At 27.6% G+C, this 12,081-nt stretch overlaps 1 protein-coding gene across 1 annotated transcript; it reads left to right on the top strand.

Annotated features, from left to right (window-relative positions):
- Positions 1-7,881: 7,881 nt before the first annotated feature.
- Positions 7,882-11,750, top strand: LOC109801227 (vacuolar histidine transporter YPQ3). Its single transcript, XM_020362247.3, has 12 exons — positions 7,882-8,194; positions 8,278-8,320; positions 8,468-8,494; positions 9,738-9,836; positions 9,994-10,103; positions 10,174-10,345; positions 10,527-10,619; positions 10,736-10,828; positions 10,935-10,955; positions 11,085-11,143; positions 11,227-11,317; positions 11,446-11,750. Exons 1-12 carry the CDS (start codon positions 7,971-7,973, stop codon positions 11,548-11,550), a joined length of 1,137 nt encoding a protein of 378 aa, XP_020217836.1. The 5' UTR covers positions 7,882-7,970; the 3' UTR covers positions 11,551-11,750.
- Positions 11,751-12,081: the final 331 nt, after the last annotated feature.

The following is a 12,081-nucleotide window of genomic DNA, read 5'->3' as shown; positions in this document are numbered from 1 at the left end:
CAAAAAATTGCCAAAAAAACTACACCTAGTACTGATTGTAGTATGTCCTCCATGGTGAGAGATATGTCAAGATCCCCAACCTTAAACTCCGTCTTTTTCAACGTTCAAATATTAGTTATTAGACTTTGGGTCATGAATATTTTAATTTTTCAAAAGGTAGTTAGGACCTTAATCCAGAGAATTATCTCTCGAGATTTCAAGTTAATCATTTTAACACGAAAATAAAAATATAACCAAAATAATATTAGATTTATTAAATTATCACTAAAAAAAATTATTATGTAGTGACATAATTTTTATCATTAAAAATTATTTTTATCTATATTATATATAATATATGTATGTGTATAGAGATAGCAAATAAATTTATACTTACATGTATTATATTTATAATAATATTTTTATTTATTATTATATGTAATATTTATTGTAATATGTGGTAGATTTTGTCAATAATGACAACAAAGGTGCTTCGTGGACTGACTTAAGCGGACTTTAATTTATGTATAGGTTGGCCCACAAAACTTGCAATTTATGTGGGCTGTGATCTATGAGTTTGTTTATTTGAGCCCACAAAATATTTTACATATCTAAAATCATTTTTCACAAATAAAAATGTTTAGGTTTTTAGCTAGCTTGCAGTGTTGGGGAAGCCCAATATAATATTTTTTTTATATTTTAAAGCAGTTTTAAAAAAACTTCTGTCTGTTAACTCATAGAGTGTTCAATCATTGAAAGAATTAGAAACTGGCTTATGGAGGATTTTGAGGGTGGCCATTGATTTGTTTTCTATTAGATATCAACTAAAGAGAGGGAAGATGGCCATTGATTCGTTTTCTATTATCATTTTTTTATCTCTTTTTTCTTTTAATATTTTACAGTTTTCTTTTACTGTTTTTTTTTTTATATATCTAAACGAAATTGAGTTATTACACTCTTGATAATTGATATAAATTTTTGTGAAAAAATATCATTTTTATATATAAATTTGAACAAAAGTACTTATAGGAATCATTCTTCAATGCATATATTTTTAGTTACTTTCTTTAATTAGAGTTTTTTTAGCTTTTTCTCAATACTTATTTTTTAGAATTTTTTCTTAACATCTTAATTCTACTTTTAATATTTATTTAACATCAAAGTTAAATCTTTTAATATATAAACTAATTTTTCAAATGAGATCGTTTATAATTTATAACAATATATAAAAGGATATCTCATTTTGATATCTACTTTTCAAAGATAATTATATTCATATAATGTATTTTGATTTTTTTTACCAATATATAATTAAGGATAAAATAAAAAGTTATATATAAAAAATAAATAACTATCTTCTTTAAAAATAATAACTACTTACCTCTCTATTTTTTATCTTTTTATTATTTTTATTTTTAAAATATAATATATATATATATATATATATATATATATAATTCATCTTTAGGATATAAAAAAAACAAAAATAAATAATATATTATGACAAAGTAAGATTTATTATTATTCACTTCAAAATAATAAATTTATTAATCTTTATCATAATTATTTAAGGATAGAGAAAATAATTTTTATTTGACTGTCTATATAAAAATTTACACTAATCGTACGTATTTATTAAGCTCAAAATAAATTATTTTATAACATATATGATTTTGAAATTAGTAAATAAATAAATAATATATTTATTATGATATATTTTTTAATAAATAATTTAATTTACAATCACCTGTATAATAAATTTAATAATTTTTCTAATATGTTCTTTTAAAACTATACAAAACTTTGAAATTCATAATACACACCTTTTTTAAGTGGTAATAAATAACACCGTTTTGGTAATTTTTAAAAGTAAAAATGATTGAATTAAAGAAGTGAAGATGCGGCGATCGACAAGCAGCTCAAGTTGTCAGGTTGGCTGGGACAAAGTCAGTGCGCAATCATACTAATTTTTCTTTTTTCATTTTGCAATCATACTTATCTGTTAACATGCCACACACCTTCCATCGTTATTTCCTTCTGCTCTCTCTGCGATTTGAAAGGTGTTCATGATCATGCATCTGTATATGGTTTGGGTATATTAATCATCTCTATATGGTCATATAATATTATCATATATATGAACCACGTGTAATCGATATATGAGGATATAAATGAATTGGAAAGGAGTATTCAAATTAGAAACTTTGGTAGTTTGGATAGAATGGAAACTAGTTTGTATTTTAAAATTATTAAATATTTGTTATACAAAAACTGACAAAATATTACTTTTTAAGTTTCTTTATTTTTTTTTTTGCAGTTTTTATAAATAAAGTGCATTTTTTAACATGAGTAAATATTAGTTTTATTTTAAAAATAAATTTATAAACATTTGTATCTGTGTTTTTATTTTCTTAAAATTAAACACTAATTATTTTGTAACATAATTTTTGAAATAATAAAATAATGTAAAAATATTTTTATATAATTTATTTATTTCTTTGAATTTTTCCACACTCTTTCAACTCATTCAAACATTTAAAAAGAATTTTCTCCTTTTTCCTTTTTTATTTCTATGCTATTCATCCAAATAACATATTTATTTTTCTCTACTTCTGTTTTATTTCTATTTTTCCTATTTTTAACTTTGTTATTTCATTCACTTATAATTCAAAAAAGAAAATGCATGAGCGTTGGAGTGATCATCACGTAATCAATAATAAAATTACTAAGAGAATTAATGTGAAAGTATGTTTTGAATCCAAGCAATGTATCGACGAATGATCTGCTGAAGAAATAGAATTGGGTGTTGGCATAGGACATTTGGTTGTAGAGAAGAGTCGGAGTGGTGTGTGTTTTAAGAGTTAAGAGAAGCCGCGAAGGGATAAAGATGAAGTCGACATAACAACATAACGATATTAATCTGCACACCCCTCCGCATGAAATCACCAATTTGCGACACATCGACGCCGTTTTATTTGTCCGTTTCGTGAATGCTTTGTGTATCAGAACATGCTAGATGCTCCCCGCTACCTTTCTCTTATCTTCCCTAACGCCAAACATCACTAAACTCCATTTCCACCATAGACTCTAACAAGGATAAATAAAATATAATTATTGTGTTCCAAGGTAATATGTCTTATTTGGTGTTTGTAAATGGGTCCACTCTTTTTATATACAATGTGTACTTGAATTTCATACACATATACTTTTATATTGATATGATATTATTTTTTTATTTAAATTTTTTTAGTTGTATTTTTGATAATTTCTCAAAAGGTTTTATACTATTATATGTATTTTATAAATTTTTTATTTCTCCTCATAGTTCAATAATGTGAGGCTTTGTTTGTATTTCAACAAACCTCTCTTTAAATAAATAATCATGGTTTAACCTCTTTTCAATGGAAACATTTTTTTTCATCTACAAGTATTTAATGATGGTCATTAGAGCTTTAGTCACACTTGTAACCTCTAGATACTTGCACTGTCATTAACTCACATTAATGGGACATGTTGTGTAAGAAGACTTTAGATATAAGGGATCTCACACTTAAATCCATCGCCTCCCATTGCCATGTACTCATATGATCGACTCTAAACTAATCATCTAGTCAACTATTGGTTCTGATCACACTTGAATTTAAATATTATCCCTCAAGTATAAACCCCTTCCACATGGTCAAGCTCCCCTTCAAGTAGAAGTCTTTTTTTTTTTATCCACAAGTATTCAATGGTAGTCTTACTGGTCTTACTTGCATTGTCATTGCAAATCAACGACACATGTCCTTCATACACACACTCTTTTTTATCCACAAGTATTCAATGGTAGTCTTACTTGCATTGTCATTGCAACACACACACACACGCACACACAGATATATATATATATATATATAAATTGATATGGTGTTATTCACTTTGAGCCTAAATTCTCATGATTTTGCTTTTGATAATCTTTCAAAAGGCATAATACCAATTGGATATGTCTCCACATTGGTATGATATTGTTCACTTTGGATACAAACTCACATGATTTTTTGCTTTTGGTAATCTCTCAAAATGGCTCTGATACCATTGTTGTGTACTTAGGATTCATTTACACACATGTCTCCACCTAAAGTCTCATGATTTTTCTTTTGATAATCTCTCAAAAGGTCTCATATCAATTGAGACTATATGTATTTTATAAATTTTTTATTTCTCCTCGTAATCCAATAATGTGAAACTTGATTTATACTCCAACAATATAATTAATATATATATATATATATATATATCCTTAAAAACAAAACACAATCATCTACTTCTACATATTAACAACCATTTCCAGCCGCCAAAAAAGAAATTAAACATATTTACGAATAGTGGGCTCCATCTTTTTCTTTCTTCGTTTCTTTATTTTTTTTTCTACGTCCCAAAATTATTAAAGGATTTGTAAAAGAAAAACAAAGCTTAAAATTCAATAAGATATGGAAGTAGAGAGCCGTTGGTTTGGGAACATGAACCTTGACGAGTTTGGAGGCCATGTTCACCAAACGCCTGTGGCTATATTATGCACTCTGTCTTGGTTTTGCCATTAGGGTCCCATCTTGAACTTGGTCACGATAATGGAATCATTCACGGAGGCTTAGCTTTTTCATTTACCAAATTCTACTTCCTAGTACATTGTTGTTTACTTTTGTCACATGACAAACTCACCAACAAGAAAAATAATTAATGAAATAATTTTCGTCACATCGATAAATTGATTGCAATTTTTGTGTATCTATTAATGAGTGAGTATGACCATATTAATGACATTCAATTGTACTTATTCAAAATTCATAATTATATATATATATATATATATATATATATATATATATATATATATATATGAGGAGGAATCTTTTTACTCCGGGAGTAAGTCTACCTAGACTTACTATGTTCAATAATTCATGTTCTACATTAAATTTCAACGATCTAACCGTTTAATTTAAAGTTCTTAATGCATAGATCAAATCTGTAAATTTTTAGAAAATTTGAAAATCATTTGATACTTCATTTCATTAATTCAAATTGATAGGTAATCATAAAATCATTTTATACATTAATTTGAATTAATGAAACGAAGTATCAAATGATTTTTAAATTTTCTAAAAATTTGCATATTTGATTTATGCATTAAGAACTTTAAATTGAACGGTTGGATCATTGAAATTTGACGTAGAATATGAGTTATTGAACGCAATAAATCTAGAAATAATCCCTCCTATATATATATATATATATATAGGAGGAATTCGTTTACTTTAGGAATAAGTCTACCTAGATTTATTCAGTTCAATAACTCATGTTCTACATCAATTTTCAATAATTCAATCGTTGAAATTAAAGTTCTTAATGCATAGATCAAATCTGCAAATTTTTAAAAAATTTGAAAATCATTTGATACTTCATTTCATTAATTCAAATTAACAAATAATCATAAAATCATTTTATACGTTGATTTGAATTAATGAAACGAAGTATCAAATAATTTTTAAATTTTTTAAAAATTTACAGACTTGACCTATATATTAAAAACTTTAATTTAATGATTAGATCGTTAAAATTTGATATAGAACATGAGTTATTGAACGGAGTAAGTTTACGTACACTTACTTTTAGAGTAAAAGGATCCCTCCCCATTTATATATATATATATATATATATATATATATAATAAAATAAATTAATATTAAAAATAATCAAAAATAAATAAATATATCAAAATAATTAATACCCACAATAATTAATATCACAAAATATTAACTTAAAATATATTTCTTTCAAGATTCACGATAAACAAATAAAAATATTTTCATGTATATAAAGTGAAAATCTTTTTCAGTTTTTTTTCTTCTAAGTTCTTTCACCAAAACATTCAATATATTATATAGAATTAAAATTAAAATCATTACAAGCAAATTGTCATATAGTGACACACACCCTATAGTGACACTATACATGTCACTAAAAATTACTTTTACCCACACAATAACTACAATATATGTTGGTATATTATTAAAAAGTATGGGTATAGGCTATAGTGACACACAAAATATGTTGTTAAATCTTATTCAAAATCAACATTAAAATTGTGTGTAACTACATGTCAAATAGACATATACCTACATATATTGTACCTATAGTGATACTTTTTGTATGTCTTTATATGTAACATTTCTTGTAGTGAAATATTATTATATAATAACACATTAATATAGAAAATTATAACAACATTATAAATATTTAGTAAGAAAAAATTTGTAATCAATCATCGTTTTTTATACCAAAGTCATAATATCACTAATAATTATAAATAAATATAAATAAAAAAAACAAACTAAATACAAAAAAGTAATATTCTCAACTTCATTTTCTAGTGAAAAACATTTGTATAATAATTTCTTTTTTTAAGTGTTTTGAGAATGAGACCAAACAGTTGGATAGATTGAAAATTTGGTGAACGTCAAAGAATTATGAACTAAATTTAGTGACAATTTTTTTCTTGGTTACAAATAATGGGATCACAATTTTTTTTTATGATTTTTGAAAAATTATATACTACATAAATTATTTATTATCATTTTTATTTTTTTTCTTATAATAAGTGTATGATATATAACTAAATTATAAAACCAGCATTATAAAAATTGGTAAAAATAATAAATAGTCCCTTTGGTATTAAATTCAAAAAGTATATTTAAATTATGTCATGAATCGAAGGAAATTAAAAGAAAAAAATCTCTTAAAATACAATTATTAGTCACATTAGTTAAGAAAATTTGATAAAATTATAATATTAATATTTTATTTAGAGACTAAAATAATAATAATAAATAATCAAATTTATAGATTTATTTATATTTTAAGTATTTATTTAATATTTTCTTAGTCTAAAAAATTAAAATAACAATACTAAGTGATTGTTTACCGGTAAAAAAATAATAGTAAAATGGGTAAAAATCAATTCACAATTGTTAAAGAAGTTATAAGAAATTCCTGTTTTAGGAAAAAAATTTCATTCAATAAATTTACGATTTGAATCCTCTAACTTCAAAATGAAAAAATTAATGATAATTTAATATATTTAAGTCATCAAAATTTTAAAAATAAATTAAATTATATTTTTTTATTTAAATGTACATATATCATGATCTGATTTATTTTTAAAAATCTAACCACTTAAATGTATTAAATTATTATTATAACTTTTTTGTCTTAAAATTACGATATACAAATTTGTAAACTAATCGTCACCGAAATCAGTGTTCAGTATATTCTGTGAATGCTCCGAATATTATTTTCTGTTCAGGGCCTACTGGTCAGAGCCACTTAATTTCTGCTCAGAATTTTCTATTAAGATGATAAACAAATTAAACGTACGAAAAATAGTACTATAATGTCAACACTTTATTGACATCTTTTGTCCATTTTAAATTTCCTGATCCCATTAACCAAAAAAAAAACTGTAAAGAGAGAAATAACAACAGACAATATTTATTTAGAAAAATAATTGACACAAATAGAATTTTCCTCGGTTGTCAACATGATTTTGAACAACATTTGCTGGTGTCGTCATATGTAACATGACCACGGTCTATTGCAAAGTCTAAAAATGTCAATTTTAGTAACATAAACATAGAGTGCACATGTATTTAGATAATTTTGTCACTATAATATTGTAAATTGCAATATGCATAGACTCACATGGGGTTCACTTCATAGTTCATAGTTTAGCTTGAGGGAATAATATCTGAATATGCCAACCACACAAGTGGCAACAATACTCAAGTTTTGTTTTACGCAAATTGTGCGATTAAATGAAACCCTGATAAGGACAACATAGTCCTATCAACCTTCGCACTTTACACTATTTCACTACTTGCTTCTAGTTTGGTAATTTCAGCAGCCTCTTTCTTTAAAACCAGCTTAAACCTCTCCCAAGGGGAGAAAGTGAGAGAAAAATGCCTCCCTCGTACTGCGTGAAAGAGAGTAAACCCTGTTTGGGTTGGGTTGAGAGATACTTCGATGATTGTCTCTGCAATATCAAAGATGACATATCATTTGGTTTTGGTTTCATAAGTCTAATATGTTGGGGAGTAGCAGAAATTCCTCAAATTATCACCAACTTTCGAGCTAAGTCCAGCCACGGTGTCTCCCTAGCCTTTCTCCTCACTTGGGTCGCAGGGTTTGTACATGCCACTTTAATTACTTCTTCATTTTCTTATTCTTTTCGCCAAATCTTGCTTTTACTATGTTATTGTGATGCAGTGACATATTCAACCTCGTTGGTTGCCTTCTAGAGCCAGCCACGGTATGAGTATGCCAATTAGTCTTCATGTTTTATTTTATATATTTGCAATAATATGTGCCATATGTACTAATTGTGACTATTGACTTACTATTTTCTTATTTTTGTATTATGTTTCTCTTCTTGCTTTTTGGATGGCTACAAAACCAGTTGCCGACTCAATACTACACAGCTCTGGTAATATATTTCTCCGGATTTTCATCCATGTATATTGTTTATATTGTATTATTTTCATTTTCCTGAGTATCGGTCTTTTAGATCTTAAGCAACATCACTCGAAGCCTTTAAATTATGAGTAGCCTTGGAAATAGCATGTGTGGACGTGTCAGTTTGATTTTGATTGATCTTAATATTATAAATTTAAGATTCTGATGAGTGCCTCTAAAGTATTTCTGAGATTGTTCAGTGCTTCTTCGTTTACTTATTACAATCCTGCACTGCACCTTGCACTCATGAATATTATAATTGGATTTGATGGATTTTCAACTCCATATAGAAAATATTCTTCCTCGTTATTTCACCTTTCCTTGTCTTGCCTGTCTCCCATCATGTGCAATTGTGCATCCAAGCTGACGATGGATTTGGATGAGTGTTAAAATTTTAATATTTTACAAATTAATTTATGGAACGTGTTTAATATATTTTAGGAATCAAATCCCAAAAAGAGAATGAAAATTGGGTTTTAAAATAAGTATTTTTAAAAAATATAGAAACACAAAAAGAGAATGAAAAAATAATGGATTCTCTTTTAAAGAGAGAGAATTGCACTTTTGAGAATAAAGTATAATAATAACTATTAATTAAAAATTAATTATTAATATTAGAATTAATTTTAGATTTTATTTCGTAATAATTTGATTTTTATCTTGTTGATTTTCTGATAATAATTATTAGTGCTTCTTATCTTATCCAAAGTACGTCCCTCGTTTTATAATAACCAAATTTGAAAACTTAGTATAGATAGGATTGAACTTACAGAAATAAGGCCCAATTGATAGAGGAAAACGACAAAAGTGCGTCATACTGAGCTCAAGCCCAACCCTCTGAAAATTTGCTTTTGTACTCATCGCTTCCTGCATTTCATTTATTACGGTTCCTTTATATATTTTTTAAGTTGTATTTTTATTTAAAATAATTAACTTAATTTTATAAAAAAAAAGTCATAAAATTATGTATCATAATTTTTTTTATCCTAGCATGTATATAGGTATATTATTAACTAATACTAACTAAAATATTTTTTTTCATATTAAACTTATAGTTCAATATTGCTTTAACAAATCTTAATATTACTAAAATATAATTTGCCTTTTTATTATAGTTGTAAACTTGTAGTAGTAATTAGTTATTTGTTTCCGTAATCTGACTACTAATAATTTTTATAATATAATATAAAAATAGATTTTTATTGTATGTACAGCTTTACACAATCACTACAATCGTGTTAGTACTGCAAAGTTTCTATTATGACTACATCTCTAAATGGGGCAAGCATCACCGGAAGATCAACATCGACAAGGTATAGTAATTTCCAAATTCTTAAGCCCCGCTCTGCTAATCAAAATTGAAATTTAGTCACAGAGACATGTAGATACATTTGAATGTTTTTTTCAATGAGTATATATATGTATGTATATTTCATTACCTTATTGTTTTAGTATGTTAATGCTTACTAGGTTTATGAAGAAGAGAAAAAACCTCTGAGACCGCAACCAGGCCTGGAATCTGCGATTCCAATACAAAATGAGGGACTCAAATCAACGTCTCGACGAGAGTACTGCTATAGGTACGTAACCACATTGCCTGTTAATTGGTGTTACTTTGATTAAGCAATGATCTGAGTGTTAATTAAACAGGTCAGCGAGATCTTTGGCTGCTAATGATACTCCACCATTTGGTTCCTACTTGAGAGCTGCTAAAAGTGTCCCTTCAGCTGCCGAACTGAGCAATGATTCATCTTCTGACGATGAGGCACCTCCACGTTCTTCTACTGTAACACAACCTAGACCCATCCCCCGTTCTGTCCCTGTGAGTCTTTATCCTTCAAATGAATAAGCTCAATACAATTAACCATAATTCTAAAATGAGTAAGGATAATCAATCAAAATATTAACTATTCATATTTTTAAATGATCAATCATTAATTTTCTTATTATCTACTGAAAAGAGCACAGATCGATATGTCCTGATATCCTTATATGTTTACTAGGCAAGCTATGGAACTTTTCTTGCAGCATCTATGAACTTGCCACGGCAGAGTAATGCTTTAAGATTATTCAATGGAAGGAAACTACTCTTGCAGGTACGACTAGCCAGTGGTACTGGTTAATTAATTAGTTTATAATCTTATAATTATTTCTACAGAGTAATGTTGCTTTGCATATTTTGCGGACACTTAATTACTAAAACTCATCACAGGAGCACGACGTGCACAGTGCTTTGGGTCAATGGCTAGGATGGCTCATGGCTGTTATCTACATGGGTGGCCGGCTCCCTCAAATATGGTTGAATGTGTGTCTCTACTTTTTCTTTTACTTCCCAATATTTTTCCTTTCTATTCTACTTTTCTCTGCGTTTAATTACTGATAAAGTTGTTGACTACGTTAACATTGGCCAGATTAAAAGAGGGAGCGTGGAGGTAATAACATTTCATCTTAGTCATTTATTTATTTTTTTCGAATTACACAACTCATGAGTATGTAATCATAGAATAGCTTGTATTTCCATTTTCCACTGATGTATAGATTCTTTCTTTCTTTATCTTCAGGGCTTAAATCCTCTCATGTTCATCTTTGCACTGATCGCCAATGCAACTTACGTGGGAAGGTAATGACTTACCCCGCCATGTTATTATTAAAAAACTAAAATTAAGCAATCTAACTTTGTTGCATGTTCTGTCATTGGTGCAGCATTCTCGTACGAACTACCGAATGGGAAAGAATCAGAGCTAATATGCCGTGGCTGTTGGATGCCATAGGTTGTGTGGCATTGGACTTATTCGTATCCTTTATATGCAAATTTTGAATTTACTGTTTTTTTTTAAACAAATATGTTTGGACAATAAAGTGAGTCTGATTTTTGCCTTTATTAACAAAGCTAGTAAAGTTGTTAAGCCTTAACAGTGGCAGATAATTTTGCAGTACGCCAACTATAGATTCCTTCGGAAGAAAGCAGGAAATGATGAAGCAGATTATGAAGACTACAAAGCAGCCAGCAAAACTTATGTGTCTTGATTTGTGGTACTGCAACCGATACATGTTAACCTTCCCAAAATTGAATCAATTCAACTATTAGCAAGGGAACGTATGGGTAGAGAATGGACGTGGACTAAAGAGGAAACCCGTCTATTCGCGTGTTAAAATTGCTATATGATATGATTACCAGCTAGCTTAGCTTCGCTATCAAAGTTATAAAGTTTTTGAATTATTATTAACCGTTCACCATTCTAGTGCCGTATTTCAGTTTTTGTGTCACTACTCGCTATCAACAACTAACAAAAATGGGCTGGACTACTCCTATATCTCAAATTTGTGAATGTGAATTATGAATCCTTCACTCACAATTCATTATTCAAACAACAGGATGGATGCTAATCTCTACAAAATGAAAAGTTAAAAAGCTTCATTTCATGACGCTATAACACCGATAGGAATTTGTATTCACTCGTGGACAGAGTAAAATGGATCCTCCCTATTTTTTTTCTATTTTTTAAATTTTTTAAAAGAAATCAATAAAATATAATGAATTACATTTATACTTTTAAA

The sequence above is a fragment of the Cajanus cajan genome, chromosome 11 (genome assembly GCF_000230855.2).
Source record: "Cajanus cajan strain Asha chromosome 11, NIPB_CcT2T_4, whole genome shotgun sequence".
Lineage (NCBI taxonomy): Eukaryota > Viridiplantae > Streptophyta > Magnoliopsida > Fabales > Fabaceae > Cajanus > Cajanus cajan.
The sequence above is the reverse complement of the archived record's forward strand: the minus strand, read 5'-3'. Positions and strand labels throughout refer to the sequence as shown.